The sequence below is a fragment of the Camelus bactrianus genome, chromosome 7 (assembly GCF_048773025.1).
Source record: "Camelus bactrianus isolate YW-2024 breed Bactrian camel chromosome 7, ASM4877302v1, whole genome shotgun sequence".
Lineage (NCBI taxonomy): Eukaryota > Metazoa > Chordata > Mammalia > Artiodactyla > Camelidae > Camelus > Camelus bactrianus.
In genome coordinates, this window is record NC_133545.1 from 71,488,024 (window position 1) to 71,507,987 (window position 19,964).

Sequence of the window (19,964 nt, forward strand, 5' to 3'; positions counted from 1 at the left end):
ATATTGTGCACATTAATAATTTCCTTATTTTAAAATTGTACCATTAGTAAATGGGCACATATTATAGAAGGGCTTATTAAAGGAAAAATTCATGGAGTAAACAAAAACATAATTGTTAGAATAAAGTAATAAAATCTTTATTAACTTGAATTCATCAAATGAAAGAAGAAAGAATTTTGAAATATAAACATTGAAATAACTTAAAGAAATCAGTTAGCATAAAATAAATTAAGAGCATTGAGCTGTCATATATACAAGTGAGATTATGCAACCTTTGTTTTCCTTTCTGAGCAGGTTTTCTGGCCGGCATCTGCAGTCAAAGTCGAAGAGTGCAAAATGGCTGGCAAAGATCCCACAGTGAGTGTTTAAAAAAAAAAAAACCTAAAACTTAAATATTTGGTCTTTGAATCCATGTACTTTGAGTGCAGCCAACAGTGAGACAAAGGGTGTTGGTGTTTTAAATCCTCTGTTGGACACATGGTAAAAAATGTAAATGCAAAGTGATTGGAACTCTTAAACACTGTAACTTAAAAATTCCTGACTGTGTAAAAATTTCCTGCTTTGCTTCCATTTATTACATCCTGCCACTTTTCATGATGGATCTCAGTAATAACCCCTGTTCGAAGTGGATCCAACCTGCAGAATTCTCAGCAGGCTGCTGAAATAATGATAATTCAAGTGTCTGGAGTAGCTCCCAGATACCTTGTGGGCTTTTCCAAAGAAAGACTCTCGGCAAAAGGTTAGTGGTTAGCCAGCACATTCCAGAGGCATAAATCACCAAGAGTGACTGGTATCTTTGTTAATTAAAAATAACCACAGAAACAAAAATCAAGGCAGATATAAATATCAATAAGTGTTTAGTGTGCAACACTTTTACAAAATGTATTCCTTTAGGTAAGATTCCATATTGAGTCAAGAAATAAATCTGTATTGATTTCTACAAATGATTTGCTGAAATTGACACATTAAATTATTCTTGAATATTATAAAAAATGCATAAAACATCTTTAATGTGCACAGGTCATTCAGTGTTTATAATGAAGCATATATTTCATTTCAGCCTCTAGTCTCAAATAACATAGTGAAACAAAGTATCAAAATCACCCACTCTTACACAAATAATTTGGTAAAGAAGTTTCTTCATTCATTCTTTCAATTATTCATTTAACAAATATTGATTACACACCTATTATGTGTCTGGTACAGTGTTAATTGTTAGCAACATAATTTGTGCCAAAATAGACGCAGTTCTGGCTCTCATCAACTTCATTACCTTGTGAGAGGAGTCAATATTAATCAAATGAGCATGGAAATGCATATAATACAGGTATGAGACTGAAATACGATAATTGGGTAGAAAAACCAGTAAATACACACATATAAATACAATGAAGTCTAATGTCATAACAAATCATGGCATGGATTTAGTGTCAAAAATGTTGACTAAACACTTACCAGTATAAGCATAGAGGTAAGACATGCTGATTTCAGGGATGAAGGCTGTGAACTGAGCCTTGGTCGTGAGTGTTTCACAGGTTCATCAAGTTGGTTCAAGCAAGGAAAAGACTAGTCCTTGTGGAAGGAGGAAGTGTGGATATGAAACTTTTATTTTTATTGACTCTTAACAGTCCAGGTACAACATTCTAAAAAAAGCCTGGCTTAAGGCAGGGCCAGAAAAGACTCTGAGTGTAGGATTTCTGGGTTTCACTGGAGGGTGTTCTGGCAAGAGTGCTCACCAAGAGTGACTCAACTTAGGGTTTCACTGTTTTAGTTTCATAATTCACCTTATAAGAGAAATTTTAAAGCGGGCAGAAGGAGCTCACAGGATCATATTTGCTACCCACAGGATCTGCTGGACCACAATCAGGAAGGGAAAAAACCCAGAAAAACATGGAGGAAACATTAAAAAGAGTACATTACAATTGCCTTCTAGGGAACTGATAGCAGAGTGAAGTATAATGTTGTGGAAACGATGCTTTCCTTTGGTCCTCTGAAGCTATTATTTCAATAATTATGCATGAATTAAACTGTTTTCTTTCATTCTCTAATGTAGGGATTTTTTCCCATTGATGTATATGTGATCATGTCTTGCCTTTTGCCACAATAATATCCCATGGCTATAATTACTGGTTTTAATTGTTCAAAACTTTTTTATTTCCCATTCATACAAACTGCCCCAGGCAGAATACACAGGATTTAGATACCTTTGCGTATTCTCTTTCCAAAAATTGCTGTTGATTTTCTGAAGAATCTTAGCCAAGTCATTTGATTTCTTTCTCCCTTTGGCAAAGTAGAAATTCTCTGTTATTTGCTTTCTTACAATTAAAGGTCATTAGATGGAATCTTCAATATATGCTCATGTTTTCACATAGCTTTGTCATGCTGTAATATCATTCATGGATATCTTTATATTCTGACATAGAGCCAATTAGTATACATAACAGAGGTAACTGGTGGAGGGTTCTGTTGTAGTACAGCCGACGTTGTTGGATCCTGGGAAATAATAACCAAATCAACTCTTTTAATTATATGTTCTGTCTATGCAAGAGAAGAGATTGTTGACAAATTTACCTTATTTCATCCATGTGAAGTACTTACAAATAAGTGTCTTTTAATCAGGTAGAAAAATGATGCTAAATAGAAGTTCTGCAGGACAATATTTTCATTACAATTCTCAGTGAAACCAAATATTTAAGAATGTCGTAACTCTTTGGAATAAGTATCATCTAATTACTTAATATTTACTTTTTTAAGTGCAGGGATTGAATATTTTAATTTGCAAAAATTGATTGGTTATTGTGAAGAAACCAGGGGTGAATAAGACGGAGTTCCTACCTTTAAGAGTCTTTACAATATACTGGAGTGGGCCAGGTGTTGTTCTAAGTGTTTTATTTTCATCTTCATGACAATGCTACAAGATGGACAATATTGTCATTATCACATTTTTAAGATAAAGAAACCGAGTCACTAACAAAGTGAGGAACTTACCCTAAGCTGCACTGCTAGCAAATGGGAGGCCACTGTCTAACTCAGGCACATATGGTTCTAGATCTTGTGTTTTTAGCTGATAAAACATGCTACCTCTCTAGGGACAATATGATAAATGGTGAGGATACACACAAAAGACAAAGAAAAAATACAGCTGGAATATTTAGGAAAGGCTTGATAGATTTGGTGGCAACTATTGTAGATCTTACGTTAACTTTTCCCCTTATTTTATTTCACTGATGCTGAAATTGAAATAAGTTTTACCCTTTTGCTCTTTCAGCCTTTGATATGAGCTTCATATAATTCTCTTCTTGTTTGATTATCTTCCCATCTTTTTAGGCTGGGAATCATCTACTCATCCTTTCAAGTGACAGTGCAGATGACAATTCTCTGGAGAGTCTTCTGTTGCCACCCAGGACTGGGTTAGCTGTCCCTCCCTGTGTGTGCACCTGAAACACTCTAGATCTTATTTCAGTGCATTTTTAGTGATGAGAAATGCCATGCAGTGTCATTATCTCCAGTGCCCAGATACGTACCTAGGCACTTCATAAAATTTAATTAAGATCTGGAAAAATAGACATGGAAGCAGCAGGTGGTTATCACAGGTTGAGGGTAGGACACACTGGATAATGAATTTATTAATGCCTTGAGATTAATAAAATTTATAGTAAATTTATTATGCACCATTTTTAGAAGTACATTTTGGTTAAATTAATTTTTTTTGCTTTTTATATATTGTATTAATCATCTACTAAGCAAAGCATAGAACTAGTGACAAATTCCATACTTCTATAACAATTGAACAAAAAGAAAACACTGAATCAAACATCTCTTATTCCTTTAGATTTTTTTACTTATATTAAATTTTAATTAAAGTTGTAAAAATAGCACTCAGTTACTAGAAAATAATTCAATAAATTTAAATTTTGATCCCAGGTAATATATATCATAATACTATAATAAACTAATGTTTATAAAGAAAATAACTTATCATGGTAGAAATATAGCTTATTTTCTACCTCAGCTAAACAGAGTATAACCTACTTCCCATTTCCCTCTCTGCTCCTATTTATTCACATTCCTACATGCTCCATTTATTTCTAAATGTTAATATTTTATTCATACTGTAAATAAACTGAGCTTAAACAATAGCACATGCTGTCAAACATATTCATTGAGATAGGGCATAATGAATGTGCTAAGTAAATACTGTACGAGATCATTGAAAAATTAAGCAGGGTTACATATATTTAGACATATATACATTACATATACACAATGTCAAACTTGATTTATTAATTGTAGAATATCAGTTTCCCTATTTCTGTGACCAGGAGATCCTAAATTACTTGAAAGTATATTTTCTTTAGGAATACATTTATCAAAATACCTTGATTTATTCCCCAGCCCAAGAAGTATAGGCCAAGAAGAAAAAAATAAGAGTTTTTTTCCCCCATTGTATAGTATGGACCACAAAGAGTCAATATTTTTAAAGCCCTATTCACCTGAGCTCCAGGATATATTTTTGAAAACATCTATTTATAAATTATTTAACTGACACCTGTTCAATACAGAAACATTTGAAGGCCTAGAAAAGCATGTAGAAAGCAACAGAGAACAATCTCTTATTAGCTCTCTGACCCTGAAGACTTAACCTCTCTGTGCCTCATTTTTCTTTGCTGTATAATAGACATATGCATAATACCTACCTTATTGGGATGGTAAGAAGATTAATGAATTAGTATTTGCAAAGAGCTTAGAATAGTACATAGCACATGGTAAGCACACACTGTTAAGTAAATAAAATAAATTATACTACTCAAACTTAATAAATTAAAAATTTGGGGTATATTCTTCTAGCATTTTATTATATGACATATATATGTAAATAAATAAAATGGTATTATATTCTACATAATGTTAGCAGCCTGAATTTTTATTTAGCATTATACCTTGAAATAGTTTTGAAAGAGAATTAAATAATAAAAAGAAAGCATCAGGGAACTGAATTTCACGAAAGTCTCATTCCCCAAACTTTTCAAAGGGTGTCTACTATGAACAGGACCTGAACTAAGCTCTATGCAAGACAAATTCCCTGTTCATAGGGAATTTTCTATACTGACAGTTGGACTTGAAAATACATATGGAAGAATCTAAGATCTAACATTGTGTATATTTATTATGTGTCAGTCATTATTCTGAGTGCTTTAGTAGTTTACTACTTACAGCAAATATTATCATCATCATTTACAGATAAAAAGAATGAAGCACAGAGAGACTAAGTAAATGTCTCAATTTCAAACACCTAGTCAAAGATAAAGCCAGCGTTTGAACCAGGTCATTTGGCTCTGAGATTTGTATACTAAAAATCACTCTTTACCACCCATCTGAAGACTATGGCATGTCGATAGTCCAATTCTAATTGCCTCTCTGGTTTCATCACACAGTAATCATTTATCCCCTGAAGGCACTATTCCTGCAAGTAAATCCTGCACTGTCGTGCCTTCAGTTTTTTGTTCATGCACTGTTTTCTATTGGAATGTCTCGTATGCTTTTTCCTGTCAAAATCTCTAGCTTATTCTGTGAGTTCCCGCTCAAATGGCACCCTCTCTCAAACCTTTACACCCTAGCACCATTACTCACTTTCTTGTCTTTCCTTCTGTAGCACATTTTGAAAAACAACCCTATTATAGCATCTACTACAGTCTGATGCATTATGCTCTCCTTTCTCTGACAACAGGAGTTGAATCTTTTCATTTCAGTGTTGTTAGCACCATATACGTGCTTGCACAGAATGAGTTCAGTAAATAAATATTTGATGGTTGGAATTGCACGGTTGCAATGGTCTAGGTCAGAAATAACGTGAACAGAAACTAAGACAGCACAATGGAAGTGGAAAGGACTTAGAAAATTATTTTAAATAATTAAATCAATTGATTAGTCTTTCCTTTTGTATTTTTCTCTGTGAGGAGGCTTGAAGGGGCACGCTAAGCATCATCAGATAATGTGCTGGAGGGTAGCCATGATTCAGGCCCCAGCTGTGCTGCTTACTAAACCTAGAACATTTCATTTAACCTCTTTGGGACTCAATTTCCTCATCGCTAAAATGGGACTAATACTTTAATTGGAACATTGCTGTGAGGATTAAAAACAACTAACTAAAGGATTAAGAGCTCTGTAAATACTGATAACTGTTATAAAAGCTTCCCTGTGATAACTATGGATTCCTCGCCCAATGACAAATTATTAAAGTGGTTAAAAGTACAAGATTCAATGTTAGACACATCTGTGTTTGAAAATCTACTTTACCTGTTTCAAGCTACATGACCTCAGGCAAGTCAGCTAAATAAGATCTAATTTTTTTATTTTTCTAAAAGGGTTCAAGTTGAAAAACTGGATTGAGTATAAAGTCCCTAAGTAGCATGTACTTTGGTCAATAAATGTGTGTCTATAAAGGTAACAAATCAAACTTCCTGAGAAGTAAAAGAGGTTAAATATATAAAATCATTATACTAATGTTTAACACATAATACATTTTCAAAAATATTAGCCACAGTAAGCATATATATAATGTATGTAGATTTAAACATATACATAAAACAAGTATAATCTGTATTTGAAATGAAAAAGACATATTAGTGACTTCTTTCATTTTACTAATACCAATAATTCATGATGGTAAACTGTCTACAAAACTCAAGATGAAACAGACATAGCCTATTATTAATTAATAGAATTGGATTGAATTCATGTTCTATGGGAAAATATTAAATACAGAATCCCAGTATGGCCAAACTTGAATGCAAAAAAAATAATAAAGACAACTCTCATTGCTCACAGATACTCTTAACATAGATATACTATGTACACATCACACTTCATCTGTGCTTTTTGTTCAGAGAAACACATTTCATCTGCAGTTATGTAGTCAATTTCCAGGTACCTCTACAAACAGGTGTCAAGATACAGTAATGCTATAATAAAAATTCTTAATGTCTTAAAATAAAAATGAATTATATAATCTGGTCTGTAAGGATTAATTTCTTTGACAGCAGAGTTGATTGATTATTTGATAATAAAAATTCATAATAGAAACTATGAAATTACTACATATGAAAATAAGCATATATTTACTGGCAAGTAAGGAGAAAATGATGAAAAAATATAAAATAATGTTGACTTTAAACTAAATTTCTGTTTTAGCCAAGTTTTTTCTTTTTCACTTTTCTAATAATATAAATAGTAAATGTGCATTATTAAAAAATTAGTAAAATACATGATACCTAGAAGAGAAAAAATATATATTGTCTGACCCATGAGAAATCCACTGTTACATTTTGACATCTTTCTTTTTAAAAAATTTAGCCTCTAATTTATAACATTATTTTTAATAATGTTCTTTGCTAGAAAAATTACTTTGTGAAGGAATCAGTCTTCAATCTCAGGCTTGATTAATTTGTAGTCAGTAAAGGATAGGGGGCCTCGCAAATGTAGAACATGCAGTGACTAATTCAGTCACAGAGATTTGGTGCTAACTGCATTTAGTGCTAACCATGTTTATCTATTTCTGCAAGGTCGTCATAATCAACTAGTAATTACCGTAATTATTTTTTATTTCCTTGAATTAATAAATGACAACCTTTCCAGTGGTTGGACTAGGAGCAGGTGAGAAAGTAGTTTTAGAAGAAAAGAAGATATTTTAGGGGATCAAGGGCAGAGAGATCATGATTCTGTTATTTTTCACAGAAAGCATCAATACTAACATTTTGTTTAAAGTTTGCTTTATTTACCAATTATGAAAGCCAGTAGTGTTTGCCACTGTGTAGTAATGATAATGTAGAACCTGTATAATCACAGTTTCATTCAAAACATGTTTATAGAACATGTGTGTATGTAATGTTTTAAGGAAAATTTGAGGGAACAATTTGGTGTACTTTTCAATTTCTGAACTTTCTCAGGTAAAGTTCATAAAGTTTCAGAACATAGGAACTTACATAATACATAAAATACTGAAATATGAAAGGGACATATCACTTTTCTCATTGATTTAAGTTAGACTACCTTCCTCCTGAAATAAACCAATGGAATAAACTATGTTGTTCTCTTATTATCTCCTAACAATAATTAAAAAGTTAGAGCAGAAAGAAAAATGTATAACAAAGTATTACAGTAATACTTAGAAACAGCAATAAAAGTCATTGGGTTACTAACTGTTTATTTATCTATTCTTTTAGCATGGCTGTGGGAACTTCGTCCGTGTAATTCAGGCTTTCAACCGCACTCATTTGTATGTTTGTGGGAGTGGTGCTTTCAGCCCAGTCTGTACTTATTTGAACAGAGGGAGGAGATCAGAGGTAAGTGTAACAATTTTTCATTCTTTGTTTGATGTTAGTGTCAAAGGTTTCTGCAAACTGTATTTTAGACTAAAAACTTGGAAATATCATTAATAGCCATAAAAAAGTTTCAAGTCCTTTCACCACAAAATATATTACATATGTCTCCTGTCTGCCAAGTTACTTAAGTGTAGCCTTTTGCATATATGTATATATAAAATATATGTCTGAATGGAAAAGCTGCAGAAGATAAAGGAAAAAAAATGGTGTAATTTCATAATTACTTAGAACGCAATTGATAACATTTGCTCCAAATTATAGAAAGATTGTAGTATAAACTCACTTTCTCAAATCTATTTTCCTAATTCTTATTTATCTTTCTTATTTATCTTTCAAATTTGGCTAAATTGTATGAGCTACACAGCTGTAAGAGTTGTGTAAAGCAGGACGGCAAGTGCCTTTGCTGGAAAGAACTGTATATAATTAATAAATCAGACTTCGTTTTAGACCAACATTGGTCTACACTAGGCCGTATTCTTATTCTTACTTTGATTAAAATGATTTGGGGTTCTGTGAACAAAAGCATTTGCTAAAGACAAAATATATAGCTAATGAACAAATAGAAGGCTGGGTGAACATCACCTGTGATATTTAAGCCTGGTGTTTAACTCGGTTCACAGTTATGGACTAAAGAAACTATGCATTTAGACCAAAAGAGTTTCGTTATTCTTTTAATCAAACATGTTGCTTTACTTAATGTAAGTATTTTAAAACTGAATTCTTTCCAATTAACTTGCTTTGGTTTCATTATGCAACTTAAATCTACAAAGTCCAGTTCTTAAATAATATTTTAATTTAATTTTAGAGATTAGAATTGTAAAAAGGGTTAAATATTGCCACTGATACACCTTATTAAGTTTATTTTTTCTTTAACAAGGGTTAATCTACTTTAGTACTAATATAATTGAACAATGATTCTCTCTATATTCCTTTATTAATAATTTTTTCAGCCATGTAATTTATACATGTATATATTTCAGTGAATGAAAAGCCATTTAAAAATGAATGACTAATTATAATTTAACCCCCAATTGAGGCATTCACAAATGTTTCAAGATGATACGAAGTATTAAAAATTTTTAAAGTAGAGCTATGCTTCTTGGAAGAGGACAGTTGGCTGCATAGAGCTTGTCATTAGAACCACATGCCTGTGATCAATTGATTAAATAAACTACTGCCCCAGACGTCCGCAGTCTGTCAGGCACTCAATGAAAGCTGTGCTGTCACTGTACAGCCAACAATAGCATAGCAGTTTTCAGAGCACAGATTTTAAATAAAAGAATTTTTCCGTGTACAAATTACCCACTATGCACTTCAAGGCTTAACTGGAAAGTTGGTCCAAAAAATTAATCTTTGAAAAACCAGCATGGAATTAGTTTTAATCACTTTACTAAATATGAACTACTTTAGTCTCACTTCAAAAGATATGTTTCAAAGGGAAAACATTTCTATTAACTAATGTCTTTAAATAATATCTTAAGAGCCTATTTAAGTATGAAAAAGGTTATGAAATTTTAAGCTTTATATGCTTTCCTTGATAGTCAAATCAAAGTGTTTCACCACATAATTTTTATATATCTATAGTATCTAAATAATAGTATAAATATAGAATGCACACTTTTATCAAACATCTAATGTATTTATTTTCTTTAGTTTAGAAGATCACCTAGCATAAATGACCCACATGATGGAGAAAGTTGCATTTTGAGGGAAGTCTCCTTATTCACCAGTGACATTGTGTTTTGTAATGATCAGAGGAACTACTTACTGCTAACACCCTGTGTTAGTACTAACATACGGCATTTTTCGTGTATTTGAAACTGATTTGAAAGTGAACCAGGTTAAAGTGGCACACTCATAATTAATTTTCCAGTTTTATTTCTGAAACACTATCAACCATCTTTTATCTGTCTATCTAATAGTGATTCATTGGTTCTTAGGGAATGTTTTATAAACCTACTTCACATTTGGAACACTGCAGTTTCATTAGACCTAATGGCTCTTCCATTACTTTGTGAGACTGATTCAGAGCTTTCCTAGAGCATTTCAGTGGGGCACATCCAAAAAACCTACAGTCCTTGCTACATAGATTCCAAACCACGATTATTCTCTTCTATCCGCTAATGACCACGAATCTCACAGGCATCCAAATTATTCCCTGTGCTTTTTGAAGCAAATTAGTCACCAAACTTTTGTTTATACATCTTTTAGTAGCTTTTCTCTTGCCAGAAGAATAGCTGTGCATTTTCCTTATCAATAAAGTTCGTTGATCTTTAACCTTCATCACTCTGTTTTACATCTTCATTCCCTTTCCATTTTTTTCTTTAAAAATAATATTATGCTTCCTTTTCTTAAAAATAATTATCTTAGATCTGTGACTTTTTTCAACTTTTGTCTTTTCTCTCTCTTTCACTTTATCACAGAACTTCTCAGACTAGGATTTTCAGCTTTGTAATCATGTTTTGCGTGTCTTTTATTAAATCTTTCTACTCTGAATTTAATTTTTACCCATTATGTAAAACTCTTTCCTAATGACAAAGATTTGCAGTGATCAAATTGTCTCCCCTAATCAGCATTCTTTCTCCTAGACCAATCTGTAACATGTTGGTCATGCCTTCTAGTTTTCATTGCTTTTATTGACATCTATAACCATGAGACATTTTGCTATGCCTTCTTTCTTGATTTTTCACCACATACTCGTACTCTCTTTCTGGTACTATTTTTTCTTTTATTGATTCATATATAAATATGTATTTATTTATTTAATAAGAATAATGGCAGAAACAAAATCATGTCAGAAATTGCAAGGTATCTTTAAGATACTGGTCTTTCTCCTGTGTCAAAGAGAACTGCTGGAACAATCTTAAGCAGAAGATGTCATGAACAGAATTGTGTTGTCACTTGTGTTTTATGTTACATTGATATAGCTCTTGTTATTCATTTTTTGTTTGTTTGCTGGCTTCTTTGATTATAAAGTTGCCGTAAACTGAGATGAGAAACAGTGAAGAGAATCATGTTTGAGGTTAAAATTGTGAGCCTGAATTTGGTTCTGTTGACTCTGAAATACTGTTGAAAGATGCAAGGAGAAATATCAAGTAGGCAATTAAATATAAAGTTGCCTATATAAATGTTTGAGTAATTGCTTCATAAGAGTGACTAAAGCTCAAGCAAAGTGTAGGTTTAATCATGCAGAGAGAATATAGTGTTCTATAAATTCTATAGAGGGAAGAGTGACTATGACTGAGACTTGTAACTTTAATGGCTAGTTGGAGAAAAAGGGACCTTCGAACAAGACTAAAAGAAACAACAAAAGAAGGAGGGAAAAAAATAAGAGTGTATTGATTCTGGGAATAAAAATAAGTCATTTTAGAAAGATATAAGTGGACAACAACCTCAAATACCATTGAGAATCCAAGTAAGGCAAGATCTAAAAAAGATAAAAATGAAAAAAAAATTATAGTGTGGATATGTTTTCTAGACAAATAAAAATGTTTAAAAATAAAAAAAAAAGATAAAAATGAAGTACACTATTGTCATTAGGGGTCTTTGTCAAAAAGGGTTTCAATAGAACAATTGAGTTTGGATGCCCAATTGAAATGGATTGAGCAGAAAGTGAGAAGTCAGGAAATGGTGATGAGTGTATGTAGTTCTATAAGAAAAGTGATTCTCAAGGAGAGTATTGTATAAGAGCTAAAGGGGTTATTTAAATGATGTTGTGAAGAAGTCAGTTAATAAGATCAAAGAAAGACAAGGGATAATGGAAAGTATATGTTGCCTAAGAAGACTGGATAAGATCTAAAACATTGGTGGAAGGATTGGCCTCAGAGGAAGAGAAATACTTCCTTTCATGTATTAGTGGATATATATGTGTGTGTATATATTTGTTTATATGTTTGGTAATGAGAAATTGAAGATGTCTCATTTAAGGGCTTCACTTTCTCAGTAACATGGTTGTCAATCATATGAGCCGAGAATAAGTTAAGAAATTTGACAATAGTAGCAATGGTTTGAAATGATTAATGGAAGGATCAGTTTACAGAATATCTTTGAAAGGTTGCTGAGCAGTATAGCGGGTTTATTTTAAGTTAGTGAACACAAATCTATACTATGTTGTATATGCCTTCTTGGATCAGCTTTGGCAGAACGCTTAGAAGTTTAGAGGCAAGTGCAGAGAATATAGATAGACATGTCTTTACAGGCTGTGAGTGCAATGAAAAATTACAGATTCAAGGAAATTAATAATTTTGCAAAAATTAAAATTAAAAAGCATGAAATCTAAATTGGTTATTAAAGAAACTCAAGATGAGAGAAGGCTGATGAATTGTAAAATTTAAAGAGAGTTCTTAAGAGGTGAGTTTGAGGAATTCTTGCAGGGTGTTTCAGTTAGTGATTATTCTTCTGGACCACATCCCTTCCTGGTGATGACAAGATGCAGACTGCAACTGAGTGAGCACAAGAATGCTGGGCAACCGAGAGGCAGGTCAGTAGAGAGCAGGTGTTGCCTAAGCAGTCTCCTCGATCCCTGCAGTGCCAGCTGTTGTGTTTTTAATCAAATCTGTGTACATCTCTGGCTACACAACCAGGCTTACTAAATTATATTGTTTTCCTGCAAGCTTACCATTATTAGGCATTATATAAATGATGACCTTTTGGAAAGCAGATGTAGTTAGGAGTCAGGAGACCAAATTTTAATTTTGCTTTTGTTATTATTTAGCTACATATGATCTTGGGCAAGTCATATTTCCCTCATCTTTAGAATTAATTCATTGAAGAGCATCATTTTGTAGGCCCTTTCTAGGCTAGAAGACTGTGATTCTTTTTAAGCTCTATGATTTCTTATTACCTATGGGATTTCTTGTTGATACATCAAACTCAGTATAACAAAAATGAACTAGTTTTGTTTTCTTTAAAGAATCAAAACTTCAGAATCAACCTTGTTTTCTTAATCTTCCTGAACTATATCCAATTTGTAATTGCCAAGATCTGCTGATTTTCACTTTGCAAGTTCTCTTGCATCTTCACTGCTCTTCCCCTAACCACTGAGATCCTGGCATGTCAGATTATACCTGACTCCTGGACTAATACAGTAGAAAACAAATCTGTTTTCTTGAATCCAGCGCCTGCCTTTATAACCACCATTCTCAATTTTTTTAAAGCACAAGATAAGGCTCAATCTTCTTAAAACAATGTTTTGATCGTTTTATTCCATACTGAAGAATATTGAGCCTGCATTTCGCTTAGGTTAATTTTGAAAAGCCTTAGTTTGGTATTTAAGGTCCTCCATCATCTAATGCAGTATACATATGTGATAATTATTTCTTTGAATTTTGATAGTAGCTGTTACAAATTTTATATCCAAAAAAGATAAATATGCCAAATGCTCCCTCTCAGTGAGTCTGCTGACCATTATATTTCAGTTTGATCTCACTGCCCCCCAATCCCTGGCTTCCCTAGTCCCATTCATGCTTTATTTTTCTCTAAGTGCTGAGTATCATCTAACATACTCAATATTTTATATATTTAATCTCTTTATATTCTATATTTATATTCTCTATTATTAGATTATAAATTAAAGGTAAGGATTATTGTCTATTTTGTTTGCTGTATCCCCAATGTTTTGTCAGTGTCTGGTTCATAGTAGATACCCAATAAATTTTTGTTAAATAAATGAATGAGTAAATGAAGCATTTTAATCTGAATTATAAATTATTGTGTTGAATCTAGTATAGTGCTTTATAAAGCAAAATAAGTGGTAACAAAATTTTATATTTAAAAATGGCTTGATTATTTTGGAAGTATTACAATCTTTACACACATTGTTTCCCTGTGGATAATTTCAGTCTTTTAGCCAGTGTCCAACATATCTAGTTCCCGTTTAAAATGATCTTTGATTTCCAAGTGTTTTTTTATTGATGTTGATTTGAGGAGAACTTGTTCGATCAGCTCTACGGAGAGTGTAGTAGGATAAGAACTTGACTTGCTAAGGTTAGGTTGAAATTTACAGATGGTTCTTCATATAGGCCAATAAAGTCTTAATATAGTAAATTTGAAAGGCATCAGAACTGAGTAGAAAGCATATTATTTATGATGATGCTTTGTTATACTAAAGAATAGTTGGTTATCTAAGATAAAGTAATTTATTGTTACTACATTTTCAATTTTATCTATCATAAAGGACCAAGTTTTCATGATTGACTCCAAGTGCGAATCTGGAAAAGGACGCTGCTCTTTCAACCCCAATGTGAACACAGTGTCTGTTATGATCAGTAAGTGGAAAATAAAAGAGGGAGGGGGAAATATAAAGTAAAAAGGAAATTAAAGAAAATAAATTTCATGACATCGTATGCCCATTTTGGATAGTTGCATGGATGATAGTAGACGAGTAAAATGGTAAGAAGAAAGTTGTGAGCTGAGAATGGAAATTTTAATTTCCAAGAATATTCATGATTAAATGATAGCCTGTGTTTTTTCATCTAATGTCATTCTTGTCAACCCTAGAGCAAGTCAACCATTCAAAGAGTAAATATGTATACACATATTAATCAGCATTGTATATGCATACATACGTCAATGTATATTAAAGTAAATTTCGGTGTTTCTTCTAGCTAATTAAGACCCTTCTAGAATATGTCAGACTTAACATTAGTTGACTGTGGGACAGATCTTGGATTTTAGTATGTTGATTATGCAGTAGATGCTTTCCCCTCTGTTTCTCTTTGTATTTCCAGGGATAAAATTACATCATTTGACAATAGAACAGGTGGAAAAATAATTGTTGTGTTCAAAGCACTTTGCTTTGATTCATTTAAAGAGGGAACCCATCTTTCTTTCTCATATCTGGAAAGTAAATTAAGACAAGTACATTCAGCATTGACCGAAAATGTGAGCTTGGAAATTACCCAGTAAATTATTTCCCTGCAGTCATTCAAATTGTTCAGAGAGGAGATGAAAGTATATCATTAGGGCATAAAATTAGAAAGGTTTGAAATTTCAAGATATCCAATTAAATCTGATTTAGGGTATTTTCAGATAAGTTTCTAAATATTATTTAATAGAAGCAGTGTTTCAGAAAATCTTTTATTCACTAGGAAGGAAATTTTATTCACCTTTAGAAACTGTATGATATATATACTACTACTTAAATATATAAAGTTCTTACTTATTTCAAGTTAAATGCTATAAAAATAAACTTAAATATTCAAAATTAGTGTTGACACTAATACTGAGTTTTATCTCATCAAATACTGTTTAGAACAAAAAAGGGTTAGAACAAAGCATCATAAGTTTTCCTGTTAAATGATAACTCATGTAATTATTCTGCCCTTAGAGAACTGGATTCATTTACAAAATGAAAGTGGTTATTGGCCTTCATTTTTCAAGGACCTGAGACTTCAATTCCTAGACTCATGTTCTTATACTACCTTTTAATATTTTGATTAACATTATAATTTTTACTATCAAAGAAAATCATTAAACAGATTGCTTAAAACCTGAAACTAAAAAAAAGCAGGAAACATTATAAGCTTGCGCTTATTTTATTTTGTTGTGTTGATTATCCCTCTAAAGTTATCTCCAATATTGCCTCCCATAATGCACAGTACCTGTGTGTAGTCATCTCACTTTGCCATTTGGTGCTTTATCATTTCTGTTCAGTTGTGCAATGCACTGCATAACACAGACTGGTTAAAATATTTCTCTCTGTTAAAGTGCCAAGAAACACTGAGCATTAGAAGAATTTCAAATTTCATAATATAGTTGTGCCATCTAACCCAACCCACAAGTTTAGTATTATTTTACTATTTTTAGTCATTGCTGTAGCACAACAAAGTCAAATGATATCTCTTAAAGAACCTAAAGGTTTTTGTTTGTTTTTTTTATTTGTTTGTTTGTTTATTTTTTGGTTAGTGGAAGTACAATTGAAAAGCAAAATAGTTTTTGATTAAAATTTAAAAGGTGCAAGTTTATCGTTGCATAAACCCTACAATGAAATTCTGGAAAAAAATAATTCTACTCTCAAACAAAATTATTCCCAAAGTGACATTAATTAAATATTTCTTACACAAAATAAAGTAGAAACTTTATTATTCTTAACTTACTGTTAAAATTGCTGAGAATTTAAGACAGGAAATGAAACCAATTGGCCACCTAACCCTTTAGTAATGTTTAAGACATAACTAATAAGGAGGTAGGCAGTAGGATTAGAATCATCCCTCTTCACTGTAAAACATGCTCTGAGTGGTTTGTTTGTTTGTTTGTTTTTTGGTGGTTGTTTCTTTCCTAGAAACAGATATGATAATTGACAGCTGTGCAAATCAATCTATTGAATAGCAGGAATTTATAACCCACTCTTTTGGGCATAATTTGGTATAACAAAGCTGAAATAATTCATTACAGAGATCTCAATCTAACAACCTACAGAATACTTTTGTATTTATCTACAAGATACTTGTGTAGATACTTCACAAAAGTGTAAAAAAGCTAATTTGCTCAAAATGCTTTCATTTTTGTTTTTGTTACATCCTTATAATCTATTCCCATGGACTTCAGAACCTAGTAGGAAGCAGAACTGGGCGACACAATGCCTGAAATACCTACTTGCTTGCTAACTGTTAGGGGTGCAGTTTGTGACCGGGTGAGCATATATTAAAAACATTCCATTCTCCATTCTATCCTAGGCCAGCTGGTTTTGTTTATTACTATACAGGGAGCTTAGCGTGCTTCAGAATATTCCAGTCCTACCAAAATGGCCACAACCTGAAGGTAGCCAAGGGAGGAATTCTAGAACATCAGTCAGAGAACACAGTTGCATGGTGGTTCAATGAGCCAAACCTGATACATTTTATTACTTTTTAAATAGATATTTAACTACTATTTTATATTCAAGGATCATATGTACCAATTCAATGATTACTCTCCTTATTGGAATAAAAAGTATTGTCGATCTTAACAGATAAGCAAAATGTCTAATGTTTTGCATATGTAGATTGAAATATCTGATTTTTGTCATTAATAATGATCATTTAAATTAATTTTAAAATTTCTTTCTTGTCTTTCAGTTTTATTTTTATGGGTTAATATGTTAAGCCATATATGGTTTATTCTCATCATCTTATATTATTAACATAATGGTAACATGTTCTGTGTTGCAGTTAAAAAGTATTACTTTGTTTACCTTACAGAAACCATTGGGTGCTAAAGATCAAAACGTATACCTTTAATAGATGAAGTCATTTTATCATTAATAATATTTTGACAATTGGATGTGGCCTCCATTTCATGAAATAATAATAATAACAACAACAACAACTATTATTTTCAATCCAGTTAGTAAAATCATAGAGTTTTTGATATGTGTTGAGAACCTTTGATCACAATCTAGTTCCCTTAGACAATTGAGATTCAGGGTGCTAAGTGACTTAGCCCTAATTCCCAGCTTGTTAATTCCTACCAAAATTAGAAATCAGGTTCTCTGATTCTAACTTTATCTTTTATTTATTTAAAAAGTAGCAATTAATTAAGCTATTTTGTTATTTTTTTACCTATATCATTCGTGCCATTTCCGATATACACTCTATAAACATGGATATTTAGTATAATTAAGTACAGGCAGAGGAATTTTTATTTCTATATAGAAAAAAGTTTCTTTTGTCATCATACAGGCAATAATGAGACCAGATTAAACTTTACCCAGTTTTCTTATTCAGTGGACAATGGAAATCAGTTAACAACTATAAACATTCTGTAATATATGTAGTGATCTAATAATCAGATTCTCCTCCATTTTTTCTAATTGAACTACAGTTGATCTACAATATTGTATTAGTTTCAGGTATACAGCAAAGTGATTCAGTTATACAAATATATATATTCTTTTTTAGATTCTTTTCTATGGGGTAGGCATTATAAGATACTGAATATAGTTCCCTGTGGTATACAGTAAATCTTTCTTTATTTTATGTATAGTGGTGTGTATTTGTTAATCCTATACTCCTAATCTATTCTTCCTCCTTTTCCCCTTTGGTAACCATAAGTTTGTATTCTGTGTCTGTGAGTCTGTTTCTGTTTTGTAAATAAGCTTATTTGTATTATTTTTTAGATTCCACATGTAAGTAATATAAAACATTTGTCCTTCTCTGATTTACTTCACTTAGTATGCTAATCTCTAAAAATACTTAATTTTAAAAATAACCTTTAAAACTTTTAGAATTTTCTTTTATTTGGTGATATTTTGTTTTTCATAGATGAGGAGCTTTTCTCTGGAATGTATATAGATTTTATGGGGACAGATGCAGCTATTTTTCGAAGTTTAACTAAGAGGAATGCGGTCAGAACTGATCAACACAATTCCAAATGGCTAAGTGGTATGGTTTACGCATTTTTTGATAATGACACTTTAAACTAATTTGTTTAATTCCATAATTAAAATTACATTAAAATGGTTTAAAAGTTAAAATAGCATGCTATGGTATAATAATTCTGTACTCTGTGATTTACAATGTTTATGATAAATAATTGAAATGATCCAAAGTTCATATTCTAACTCTTTATTAACAATCATTATAACAATCATTATATTCATAGATATACGAATAAATAAAAATTACAGTAATATGCAACATACATCCCTGTACACAGGATGTACAGTTGTTTAGTTGTAACACATTACAATTAAATGTTATTCATTCATTTGGTCTACTTGTATATTTTGCTAATGCCAAGTCTAATATTTTCCTAAATTTATGACAGTTAGATATAATGAATAGAGTATATTTAGGAACTTCTATTTGTTTTATACTTAAATTATGACATTGTAAAACTGGCATATATTAATTTTTCATAACTTGACTAATACTTAATAGAAATCATAGGTGTGACAATTTTATGGTGATCAGTGTTCAACTGTTTCCAATTTTGAAAGTCACATGGAATTCACATTATGAAAAGTGCTCATTTGACTTCAATGTGCAGTTCCAATCAGTTGCTGTTGTTTAGAGGAGAAAGAAACCACTAAGATCTTTGTCATTTCACCCTGGGGAAAATTTCTAGCCGACCTTAAATTTGGCAATTCACTTAACATTGTGCAGTTAAGCATGAATCACCACACTTAAGCATCTTATTTCACTGATAGACCAGAGTAAGAAAGCATTGATTGTCCATTTATTTCTTCAAATTATTCCTCCAGTACATCTAGAAATAGAGCATTTGAAAGTTGTTTTGTTCTTGAAATAAGGAATCTTTCTATGTCTTCAGATGACTGCATTTTTTTTCCCCTGAGAAGTTTCCCCTTCATTTCATATGCTGTATTTTAAGAAAAATGTGTTTTTCGAATCTTGGACTCCTGACTCCTTAATCTGCTTCAGTGATTTTGAGTTTATATGCAGTAGATTGAAAACCACTCTTTTAGAAACAGACTTTTTTTCTATAAAACGACCATCAGATCCCATGGGAAATAACTGGTAGAAAAGCTTTTCAATTGTTTAAAACTCATCAGTGTACAAAGAAGCTTTGCATTTACTGTATTTCCAGAATGTTCTGCAGACGGGAAAAATGGTTTAAGCTATTATATTATAGCTATACTTTGTG

At 31.8% G+C, this 19,964-nt stretch overlaps 1 protein-coding gene and 1 long non-coding RNA gene across 4 annotated transcripts in view; one reads left to right on the forward strand and one right to left on the reverse strand.

Annotated features, from left to right (window-relative positions):
- Positions 1–1,703, reverse strand: part of LOC123614507 (uncharacterized) — a 63,873-nt gene extending 62,170 nt beyond the window's left edge. The window contains exon 1 of the long non-coding RNA XR_006721908.2: positions 1,456–1,703. This is a non-coding gene — a long non-coding RNA (uncharacterized LOC123614507). The remainder of the gene's footprint in view (positions 1–1,455) is intronic.
- The window catches only part of SEMA3C (semaphorin 3C), a 154,750-nt gene that overhangs the window by 77,416 nt on the left and 57,370 nt on the right, over positions 1–19,964 (forward strand). For all 3 annotated transcript variants that reach the window (XM_045510455.2, XM_045510456.2, XM_010946633.3), the window contains exons 4-7: positions 295–357; positions 8,223–8,342; positions 14,557–14,647; positions 18,623–18,742. In XM_045510455.2, coding sequence (XP_045366411.1) covers positions 295–357; positions 8,223–8,342; positions 14,557–14,647; positions 18,623–18,742 — 394 coding nt within the window. The remainder of the gene's footprint in view (positions 1–294; positions 358–8,222; positions 8,343–14,556; positions 14,648–18,622; positions 18,743–19,964) is intronic.